General features: G+C 50.0%; 1 protein-coding gene across 1 annotated transcript in view; it reads right to left on the reverse strand.

The window, feature by feature from the left end:
* The window catches only part of DPP6 (dipeptidyl peptidase like 6), an 826229-nt gene extending 814920 nt beyond the window's left edge, over window positions 1-11309 (reverse strand). Inside the window, exon 1 of the mRNA XM_072776861.1 lies at window positions 10978-11309. Coding sequence (XP_072632962.1) covers window positions 10978-11028 — 51 coding nt within the window. The 5' untranslated portion in view covers window positions 11029-11309. The remainder of the gene's footprint in view (window positions 1-10977) is intronic.
* Between the last annotated feature and the right edge of the window lie 698 nt (window positions 11310-12007).

Here is a 12007-nt window from a genome sequence, read left to right on the forward strand (position 1 = left end):
TCCAGAAGCACCCCCTCACCTCGCGCCTCCTAATCATGCCCCTACCCCCACCACAGTAACAGTACATGACATGTATGGGAAGAGTCCCCTTGCTTTTCCTCAGACTATTAGCATGTCTAGCAGGGACCCTCCATCCGTATCCCCGACCACGACATCTCAGTTTCCCTGCGCCAAACCTCATGTAAACCATACAGTTTATATTCTTCTAGACCTGGGATCTTGTACTCACTTCAGTGGTATGCTTGAGAAAGTCCCTGTGTTTTTGAGCACGATGTCCCTCCTCTCTGTCACTGTCCAGGACCTCACTATATCAACACACAAACACAGTCACACGTCCTTAGTGCTGACGGGAACTTGACCGGCTTCCAGTCTGAAGTCCTGAACATCCCTGTACGCGTCTCTTGATCCACACTGGCATGATCTCCTGTGGGCATGAACCCAGCAGTGCTGTCGCAGGGTCACAAGGGCCAGTACATCGTCAACGTTGGCAGCTAGGGCCTGTCCTTGCCCTCCCTGACCCCTGTGCTCAGCGTTCTCACTGTTTCGTGTCTTTGCCAGAATTTAGTGTTACACAACTCTAAAAGATGTGAGACTATTCATTGAGCGCTTTCCCATTGTGATTGTAATTTGCCTTCCCCTGGTTATGCTAATATAGTTGAGGTGCTCAGTGCATTTTCATAATATTCCCTGAGCCCAGAGAAGTACTGCTCCACATATCAGACCGATGTTGCAGTGAGGACTGGGCTGCTCTGCTCTAGAGCTCTCAGGAAAGCTGATGTGTCTGCAGGTGGTTGGATTAGGGCTGCCCCGTGGCTTGCGTGGCAATCCAAAATGTAGGTAGCTCTCATTTCCTGATATTGCTGTGTGCTGACAGGTTCCTCTTCCCTCCCACACAAGCAGGTCCTAGGACACATAACCTTTTGTCAGGGTATCCTATTTTTCTCAAGGGAACAAGGAGGTTAATTATAAGTAGCTGGAGTTTACTGCTTCTGGGTAAGGTTGAACCACTTCATCCATATCAAACAGAGAGAGAGAGACTTTCAAAGATGACATTGTCTAGTAGCTAGACGGACATAATACTTGCTTTGCAAAAGGTGTGCCGTTGTCATCAAGTTTTGCAGGAGGTGCTCCTATCTTCTGTAAGCAAACCTGAGCTGGTCATGAGCACCCTGGCTTTCCACCGGTTAAACCTCAGCCTTCCCTCTCTGGAAATATTCATAAAAGACCATGCTTCATTCTGAAAAGTCTGTGTGTGTTGAATATACCTCGGATTTACTCACAGCTCTGCAAATTAATCTCTAACCTTTGCTTGTGGCATCCTTAAACAGGAGAAGACAAATAACAAAATAGGAAGAAACTCATGGAAGCTGAGAAATGGAAAAAACAGCAATAGTTGGATAAAAAGAAGGTGTCTCTAACTGATATATTAAAGGCACAGTTATTTCAATCAAGATTTTAAGTGAGTTGAAGGAAAGAGAGGTATTTTTCCTGGCAAAGACACCATGAGGGACCACATGACAGCTGTGTGAACTTCTCAGAAAGCTCGGGCTCTCATGTGAAGCAGGGGTTAACTGACTTTATATAGTTCAAGAGCTTTATTTTTTTTTAATTTTTATTTATTTGTGATAGTCACAGAGAGAGAGAGAATGAGGCAGAGACACAGGCAGAGGGAGAAGCAGGCTCCATGCACCGGGAGCCCGACGTGGGATTCGATCCCGGGTCTCCAGGATCGCGCCCTGGGCCAAAGGCAGGCGCCAAACCGCTGCGCCACCCAGGGATCCCAGTTCAAGAGCTTTAGCTAGGACCATGGGAAGTCACATGAAGGCAGGTTTCATAGGACCGTAAGAAAACACCCTTCCAACAGACACAAGCCATCAACAAAGCCCGAATCCAGTCCCTGGATGTGTTCCAGAAAGGGCTGGAAATTCTACAAAGCAGAGCATTAGAGGAGATGGTGTTCTCAATGATCTCCAGACCCTCTTCCAGCTTTCAGGCTCTGTGTTTCTTTTCATTTGTGGTGGGGAAGGAGGTTTCTGAAGGAAAATGCTGTAGACTGAAGTATCTGGCCTGGAGCAGTCAGCAGCTGAGCCCTTGATCCCTCTGCTTCTGAATAATCTTGTCATGCCTTGGCTCTTCCAACCATGAAACAAAAATATTTGTCCTGCTAGCACAATGGGTTGTTCTAACATCATAAAACAGAGTATGTGAAATTACTGTATAATCTGCAAGGGTGCTATGCAAACTGTTATCACTTAGTTTTGAAGTCGAATGGTTCTTTTAAAAAACACATGCATAATTTAGAGTCCTAGAAAGAAGAGCCAAAAAAAAAAATCTTCTTATAAAAAGTTTACTCAGGATGTGATTTGGTCTAATGAACAGAAATTTCTGGGAAACCAGTATTTAGCCAGAAAAAAAAATCTTTGGTTTTCTGTTATAAATAATTATAGCTTTTATAAAATGTGTTGTTTGTGTGTGCATGCCTGAGCATGGAGAATCTAGTCTGTAGCTGAATCCCTTTTGTAAAAATGGGAGATTTTTGGCTTGAAGTTCACGAATTCTCATTCCTCAAAAAAAAAAAAAAAAAACTGAATAAGAAGGTATAGAAAATCGGGCTGGATGTGCAGAGTCAAGGATGCACGCTGGAAACTCAATCTTAGCTTCCAGAGCTAACCATAAACAGGTGTTGGTGTCATTCCAGGTTCATAGCTGGGTTCCCATTTCGTAGAGGTTTTACCACGTGTTTTTCATACATAACCAAAATAATAACACAAGGGGCATTAGTCTAGTAGGTGGGGCAAAAAGGGAGAGAAAGGAAAATCTTACTTTTCTTTTTTTTTATTTTTAATTTAAGTTCAAATTAGTTAACATATAGTGTATCATTAGCTTCGGGGGTATAATTTAGTGATTCATCCGTTGCGTATAACACCCAGAGCTCAGCCCATCACGCACCCTCCTTCACGCCCATCACCCAGTGACCCCATCCCCCCATTCCACTCCCCTCCAGCAACCCTCAGCCTGTTCCCTAGAGTTAAGAATCTGTTCTGGTTTGCCTCCCTCTCTGTGCAAATCTTACTTTTCAAATATCATTATCATGAAGGAAATGTGATCAGCCCTAGTTCTACCCCATGGCAAGACCCAATCCCACCCCACCCATGGCTGGTGCCCTGCCAACCAGGTCTACTGTCCGGCCTGGCTCGTCGGCAGTTCCCTTTCTATTTTCACAGATGAGTAACACCAAACTGGAAACCAGAACATCCTTGGCACCACTGTTCTATTACCATGCGGTGATGTTCTCTTAATAGCTGAGGAAGTCAAGCAATCAAAGTGACTGCCCACAGCAGTTCTCACCCCACATCCCTGGCTCCACCTTAAGAGTGCCGCGAGCACTGTACATCTGAGAAGTGTGCACGGCACGCCCGCGTGCACAGGTATACACCCACAGGCGCACACACATAGTTCGGCCTGAGTGGTCACAGTGTGTGCATTACCGCTCTAGATTTTGTGACTTATAGGTATAAATCTATGCCATCTATTTTCCTGGTTTACAAACGGACACACTGCAAGAGTGACAAGGGGTGAACTGACCCGGAAGATGCCAGAGAAGTCCGTGCTGAAGAAATGATAACACCAACAAAATATTTGTTCTGGCGTGGATGGTTACTTTTCAAGCACGTCCTTAGGTCAGTGTTGAGGAGACAAGGCTACCCTGGCTGGAGAGAGGGAGTAGAAAAGGGACTTGAGGAATAGTCAATCTCTTCAAATTCCCTGATCTAAAACAGGAGGACACAGAGGTCCAGGGAGCTGCCTGCAGAGGCCACTCTCTAGCTCATGGAAAAAGCTAGAATTCCACCTGCTGGCCCAGAAGCTATGTTCTCTCTTTTACCCTTCTTGTTCTACTTGTTCTATTTGGTTTGAAATACATCTCCAGGTGGATCACAGACAAATCATAGAGAATCTTGCAGTGAAAAGGGCTGTTATCTCTGCATGTGAAAAAAAGAAGTTTCTTCCATCATTCATTACTCCCCATCCCCAGGCGAGAGATGCAAAACAAAGACACAGGGCGTTCCCTCAGCTTTTCCCCTGGTGACTACTCTTTTCTCTCTCCCCATGTGTCATTGCACCTTCTTATTCTGTGGTCTGTGCCTCTCTCCCCATTCCTCTGTTTTACAACGGAAGAAACCAGACTTGATTGTGCCTTTCCACAAACCAAAATGGTTTCCTATAAATGGTAGCATTAATTCCTTAGACATTGAGGACATTGTTTATTTTAAAGTTCGAATCTAGTCCAGCGGGCCTCCCTCTTGGCTGCACCAAACTGTTAAGCATATCAATACCCAGGGTACAATGAACAGCAACTTCATCAGATCACCCTGTGAGCATGTGTGTATGTGTGGGTGGGGATGTGGAAAGCCCAAAGCTACCCTTCAGTAGTTGCTAGGGTTCCTCTGGTGATTTAAATGTGCAGCAAGGTTCAGAACCCCTGCCCTCAAACCAGCATCCTCAATACCACCTGCCTGTAGGACCACCTGATGCCCTTGGATTTGTCAAAACCTCCCTGAGGATTGTATCCTCCAGCCAATGCAAAGACCTATGGACCCAGATGGATTTTCAGACCTTCCACCTCTGGAATGGACCCCCTTTCCCATCCTCAGGAGAAGCCACTGAATAAAAGAGAATTCTGAGTGGTTTTGTTCACCTCTGTACTCTTGGCTCAGGATGTATGTGTCCTACAAGGTCTGGGACATGCTCTTTCTTGAGCTCTAAAATGCAGTCCCATTAATCAAAGAAAATTGGCTTCTATAACCAAAAGAGGTCACAAAATTCTCCTCATTGCTGAATTAAAAGTAATAAAAGGAAAAGAAAAAACAAGTCTGGAGTAAACTTACTTCTCTCCCCACAAAAAAAAAAAAAAAAAAAAAGGATATTGAGTAGTTATTTAACTATGATATTGTGATTTATAAAAAAAAAAATACATACTGTTAATCCCTAAACAACATAGGGGGTAGGCGTTCCACTGCCTGTACTGTCAAAATCTACCTATGACCTTTGACTCTCCAAAAACTTAACTACTAGGAGCCTGCTTTTGACCAGGAGCCTTACTGATGACATGGCTGGTTAACATGTATTTTGTATGTTATATGGATTATTCATTATATGCTTACGATAAAGCTAAAGAACATGTTATTAAGAAAATCATGAGGAAAATACATTTATAGCACTCTGCTGTATTATTGGAAAAAAATTCCACGTGTAAGTGGACCCATGCAGCTGAGGCCCAAGTTGTTCAAGGGTCAGCTGGAGTTTGGTCTGCATGCAGAGTTCACAGCTCCCAAAACCCTTGGAATTTCCTGAGTAGTAAGAGCAATGAGATCCCTTTCTGCCATAATATTTGATCTTTTGTCCTTAGTTCCTGAAATCTCTTTAGAACCATAAAGGGGGAACAGGTGTCTTGTTATTCATAACCAGTCCCTTTCAACTATGAGCTTCTGTTCCCGGTTGACCACAAACGATATTAAAGGATATACCAATGTCCAGCCAGGTGAAGGGATACAGAGGGCGAGGTCTGGCAGGATCCCACACAGGAGCTTTGGTCTTTAGAAAGTCCCCTAGGGTTGGGGGCTGGTTGCCAGGGAAGCCAATCACTCCCACCCTGACCTCTGGGCAAGTGAGAGGAACTATAGATGGAATCCATCACCAATGACCAATGACTCAATGAGTCATGCCTATGTAATGGGACCTTCCTAAAAACCCAAAGGACAGAGTCTGGAGAACTTCCAGGATGGGGAACCAGAACACAGCCAAGGCACTTGCACCCCAAACTCCAAGAGGACAGATGAGCTCCTGTGTTTGAGACTCTTCCAAACCTCAGCTTCTGTAATCTCTTCATTGGGCTATTCATTCCTTTTCTATCACACCCTTTGTAGATGTGTGATCCAGTAAATCAGTGTTTTACCAGTGATCTAGTAAATACGATGGTGACCTGAGTTCTGTAAGCTACCCTACCAAATTAATGGAACCCAATGAGGGGGTCATGGGAACCTCTGATTTCTACCCAATCTGTCAGAAACACAGATGTACCTGAACCTAAGATTCATGTCTTAGATGGTGGCAGTCTTGGCACTGAGTCCTCAACCTGTGGGATGTGATGTTACCGCTAGCTAGCAGCAATGGAACTGAATTGGATTACAGGACATCCAGCTGGTGTCAGAGAATTGCTTAGTGGTATTGTAAAAACCACATATGGTAACCCCTAAAGTGAGCATAAGCTTTGATTTTATTGTAGCTCTAAATGGAAAATACTGCACACATGGAATTCTCTCTTGTGTCATCCGATGCATTAGAACTTGAAGAAATTCTTAAAACAAAAGGAAAAAAAAAAAGCAGGACTAAAATCAGGGACCCTTCTCACAAAAGCAGCTGTGCCAGGCGTAAAAATGTGCACCTGTCCGTGCATGTCACACAAGCATCCCCCCGGTTCTTACGGCACACAGCAACTGACCACAGAGAGACAACAGATGTTAACGCTTGGAAATGCACCACCTCTTGGCAATAACAACACAGGGAGTTCAAAGTGCAAAAGATGAACACACTTTGAGTAATGTCATTAGTGTGAGGACGGGGCAGAGAAAAGAGAAATGACTGAGGTAGACGAGAGGTCTGCTTAGCATATCTACACGCTCCAAAGCCAAGTCCCAGTGTGCCACAAGGCACAGACCTGCTCCCTAGTTTTCCTCAAGGTGTTTCCTAAGACACTCTGAGCTGACCACCCCGCTCTGGGGTTGGGGACTGCTCCCTGGAAACGTCACCAACTCTGAGTATCTCTAGTTGGCAGTTAACATGTGCAGTCTTCCCAATCTTGTAAATCTGCTAAGAGGGGCGCATGAAATGGACCCATGTTCTTCTTGCACAGGGGATTCATCGAGATCCCAAGACCAATCTGGTTATAGGGTTGATGATTCTATAGGGGATGCTGAACAACTAAGGAGTGGAGAAAGGTCAGCCTCGGCACTGGAGGGCTGGGATACGCAGTGAGAATTCTCAAAAACTTGAGACCTTGGAAGTAATTTTTGGAACCCATTTCAGGAAGGCAAACTCCGCCCGGAACATACATGACAATGCTCACCGTTAGAAGCAATGCCACAGCCTTTAGGTCACCAGGGTGCCAGTCCATCGAAGGAGGAGGAGCAGTGTTCCAACAACCCTCAGACAGAGGGTTTTCTGCATCATTAAAGGCTGTACCCTGGCAAATCAACTCACAAACGTGTACTGCTGTTCCCAAGAAGCACTCAGCCACAGAGGCTTGTGTCCCACACAAATCCCTCTAAATTATCTAAAAACGTCAGAGAGTTTTCTCTGCTCACCTGGGCTTATTACAAGTACGGCGACCATGCTGGGAAGTCATTCGTTTAATCTAATCAATCAGTGAACTACTCACATGGCCTGAAAGAAAGCTCTTTTTACATGGTTCTGATCCAGAGTTTTTACTCAAAGTAGGAAGAGGACAGCAATATCTGAAGAGATCCTCAGCTCCTAGTATCACAGGTATCTCTCCAAATCAGTGACCAAAGACCTAAAACTGGTGCCAGGGACCAAAGGAAAATCAGCAGCTTTCCCCATACAGGGAGTTCATTTCCAGGCTGCAACTTTCATTTAAAACCAAAACCAACCAACCATGAGACTCTCAAGTGTCCCCGTGGCTTGCAGACCTCTGATCCTCTGCATCTAGTTTCTGAACCTCCTCTGGCACAAGTCTGGTCACCAAAGGCCCACCCAAGCCTCATTTACCCAGCATCTACTTGAAGAGCCACCAACATACCAAGGAAGGAGGAGGAGACTGTCCCACAGGGCACAGGGCAGTCCCCAAGGCTTTCATTTTTAACCACCCTTTACTTCCTGCTGAGCAACTCCATGTCTGGGAAGAGCTCCTGTGGATGAAGTAGAGGAATTTAGCGTGAAATAATATCCTCCTGATAATAAAATCTTCTACTGGTCTTAGAACCTATCACAAGAGGATATGCTTCTCCAAAAGAACCAGTGTGCTTTAAACAGTGATCAAGCACCGTATCAACACATAAGTAACAAAAGAAGGTTGGGCTGAGAAAATACACAAGTCCCCCCTCCCCACGGATCTTCAAACGTCAATGCTGTGAAAATATGGTTATTTTTAAAAAATACTTTTTGTTCTGAGAGGATGGGAAAAAATGTTGATCCCTGAGTATTAAACTGCAGCTAGAAAGTGCCATGCTTAGTCCGGGATTTTTTTTTTATTTTATTTTTACGATGTTAGAAATAAAATTTATGAAACAGACTCTTCTCTGAAATTAAAACAGAAGGTATGAACTGGTTCCACTTAGGTTCTTCCTAACTTGTTTTTGCACACCAAATGGGAATGGATAGTATGCCGATAAGTTTGCCTCCTCTTAATCATCTGGCAGCAGGAGAAACTTCTAAAGCGATGTGTGAAGAACAAAGCCTCCAGTAAGATTTTAGAAAAAGTCACAGGTGCCCGATGGCCATGCCATGTGAACATAAGTGACAAGAGACTGAAGCCAGCATCCTCTGCCACCGGCTGCAGCTGGACAGGGCGCACCTCTGACCGTGCTGGCAGTACCAAGTGTCTGCCTTTTAAACCTCAGACCTCACGTGTGTATCCAGAGAGCCCAGAGAGCTTCAGACTGAGCTGCAGTTCGTGTCTGGGCGGCCGTGTGCACATCCGTGCACTGGCTCTGCAGGCCGTAAAACATTCTCTCCATCACAGTCAAATGTACAGCAACTCGGCTGCCAGCACTAGAAGTGAATCACCCTGTCCTCATCCGGGACGTAAAGTATCACCTCAATTCCCATCAAGTTGCCAGTGAAAAGAGTTTGCCAGTCACCCAATCCAAGACAGGCTGTCTTTCAAAATCACTGACCAGCAACTAAGAATCGGTAAGTCCCCAAACCACAATTTAATTGAGAAATGATCACTCGATTAAAGCTCTGTGCATTTAAGTTGGAGCATGAAATTTGAGAAAGATACAAACCAGACCACAGAGTGAGAATTACCAATGCCACACTTGACAGAACATGGAAAAGGTGACAAAGCCTGTACATCATTTTCTTTTAGGCCAATGATGGGCCTAAAAATATGACCGGCTGCTGTACAATTCACTAGGCTCAGTTCAACTTGTTCAAATATACTTAGAGTAGACACTGAGAAAGGTATGCCGTGAGAACGAGGAACTCTGCTTATTCAGAGTTTGAGTGAAAACTTCCTTCCAGCCTTCATTTTCTGAAGCAAACCCAGAGAGGGTGCAGTGGGAGGGAAAATGTCAAAAGTTTTTTTTGTTTTTGGATGTAATATAAAGATGTTGCTACGTCCCAACATACCACCTAAGTCATGAGAAGAAACACCTGTTTGACAACAGATTTAGGTAATGAATTAGTAATATGTCATTATATTACCAATAAAATTAATTCAGATTCATTCTTCTGCTCCAGTCCTAAACGTGTAGGCTTTACCTAGCACAGTGTGGCATAACAGAAAAGGGGCATTACAGGTACAGGTGGGAATTTAATTGGAATACGTTACTCCATACACATTTCTGCCCTGTGTATACCAATATATATATGCATATATATATATATGTGTGTGTGTATATATATATATATATATATGCTGAATACCACAATGACTAAAAAAAGAAGAGGAAAATGAGGGAAAAATATGTATTTTCACCAACAAGCAATAGGTTAGCAGCAGAACCCACAGTGGACAAAGTGCCTGGAACGAGGGGCCTATCTTCTGGGGATGGAGGGGAGGAGGTCTTGCAAAATAAGCTCCTCGGTGCTGTCACTACCCTCCCAGAGCTACTCTGGATGGAGTGATGCACACCTCAGGCCAGAAGTCAAGTCCCGAACAGACGGCGCTCCTTCCTCAGCCAGGCAACAGGTGTCTTGCTGTGGGTGTGGTTAAGCCAGCTGGATATTTGTTCAATTGCAATCAATTTTTCATTTCTCGCCTCTTTTTGTTTAAAGCAAGACCTCCAAACGGATCACTGACTGGGTCATCCCCAACACACCTCCGGGCCACCGCACGCCTCCCCCCTGTCCCCTGGACCCAAACCACCTTCCCAAACAACTCCCGACCCTGCCCCTGACAGCCTGCCTGCATTTCCAGCTGTAGCCTCAAAAGTAGCATGCCAGTCCCCACCTCGTGGTCCCCCTCTCACCAAAAAAAAAAAGTACCAGCGAGTCCTAGGAAAACCGAGACCCTCTCCCAATCATCGCACAGCAACACGGAAGGGGTTAAAACATCACCCAAATACACACGCACAGGCACAGGCACACACGCACACACACACACACACACACACACACACACACACACGCACGATGTGCACAGAACAAGATGGCAACCTCCGCGGCCTCGCCGGGAGGTGCCTGCGCCCGGACCCCTCGGCCATGGCCCGGGGCGGAGGGAGCCCCGCGGGGGCGCGGCGGGGGCGCGGCGGGGGGCGGCTCCCGGGGTCCTCGAGTTGGCAGAGTCGTGCCCGCTCGCGCAGCCCCCGCCGCTCCCGCCCCCGCCCCCGCCCCCGCCCCCGCCGCCCGGGGGTCACCGCGGGGGGCACCGGCAGCCCCGGGGGAGCAGGGCCGCGGCGGCCGCGGGGGCGGGGGCGGGCGCGGGCGGAGCGGGCGGCGCCGCCCCGACTGTGCCCGAGGCTCGCTGACCCCAACAGGTCCCGGGCCCTCCCCGGGCCGCCGCCCCTTCCGCGCCCCGAGCCCCGCGCCCCGAGCCCCGCGCCCGCGGGAGAGGACGGCGACGCCGCAAAGTTGCGCGGTGCGAGCGGGCGGCGGGCCCTGGGCGCTCCGCGGCCGCCGGGCGGGCTGGGGGGGGGGCGGGTCGCGGGGGTCGCGGGGGGCCCGGCGGCTCGGGACCTGCCCCCGCAGCTCCTCCCGCGGGCGCTCCCCGCCGCGCGCCCCGCCCGCCGCACTCACCATCACGTTGCCCTGCATTTTGGCGGTCTTGATCATCGCCTTCTCCTTCATCTCTCCCGAAGTCTGCACCGACTTGTGGCCCCGGGAAGAGTAACTTAATCCATTGTCCCGGCGGGGAGGGCAGGCTGCGCCGGCGGCCGCGGAGGGTGGACTTGGCTGGGAAGAAGCCGACCTGCCGGGGGCCCGGGCTCCGGCCCCCCAGCCCCGCCCGGCCCGCCCCGCCTCTCCCAGGCGGATCACAAGAGCGAGCAACTCTTTTCGGCCGCCGCGAGGGGGGCAGAGGACGCGGGCGCGGAGGGCGTGCGGGTCGCCGCGCTCGCAACGACAGCCGGGGCCGGGGCCGGGGCCGAGGGGAGGGCGGAGGGCGGGGGCCGGGGGGAGGGCGGGCTGCGAGCGGAGCGGGCGCGGGAGCCGGAGCCGGAGCCGGAGCGGGAGCCGGAGCGGGCGCGGGCGGGGCGCGGGCGGGGGCGGCGGGGGCGGGCTCCGGCAGCGTGCGAGTCCGGCGGTCGGCGTCCGCGCTCCGCCAGCGACAGCGGCGCGGACCCGAGGGGCGCACGCGGGGACCCGGCGGGCGGGGCCCGGGGCTCCTCCCGCAGGCAGCGCGCCGCGCCGGTGGCCGCACTTGTCCCCGAGGGCGGGGGCCCCGGCGGGCGGCGGCGCCAGGGGCGGGCGAGCGTGTGTGAGTGCGCGTGTGTGTGTGAGTGAGTGTGCGTGTGCGTGTGCGTGTGCGCGCGCTCACACCGGCCGCCCTGCCAGGACTGGGCTGCACCCGCCAGCCCCGGGCGGCGGCAAGGCGACGCGGACCCGCACTGCTTGGGCAGAGCCGGGGCCCCTCCGGGCGACGCCCCCTCCCGCGGGGCCGGGGTGCGCGTGGCCGGCGCGCTCGCTGCCACTAACGTGCGCAAGGTGGTTCCCGCGGGTGCAGCCGCCGCCGCCGCCGCCGCCGCCGCCGCCGCCCGCCCCCCGCGAGAGCCGCCGCGGCCGCAGGGCAGAGCCGGGAGGCGGAGGCCGAGCCCGTCGGCCGCCGGCG

This window comes from Canis lupus, chromosome 15, assembly GCF_048164855.1.
Source record: "Canis lupus baileyi chromosome 15, mCanLup2.hap1, whole genome shotgun sequence".
NCBI classification, from domain to species: Eukaryota; Metazoa; Chordata; class Mammalia; order Carnivora; family Canidae; genus Canis; species Canis lupus.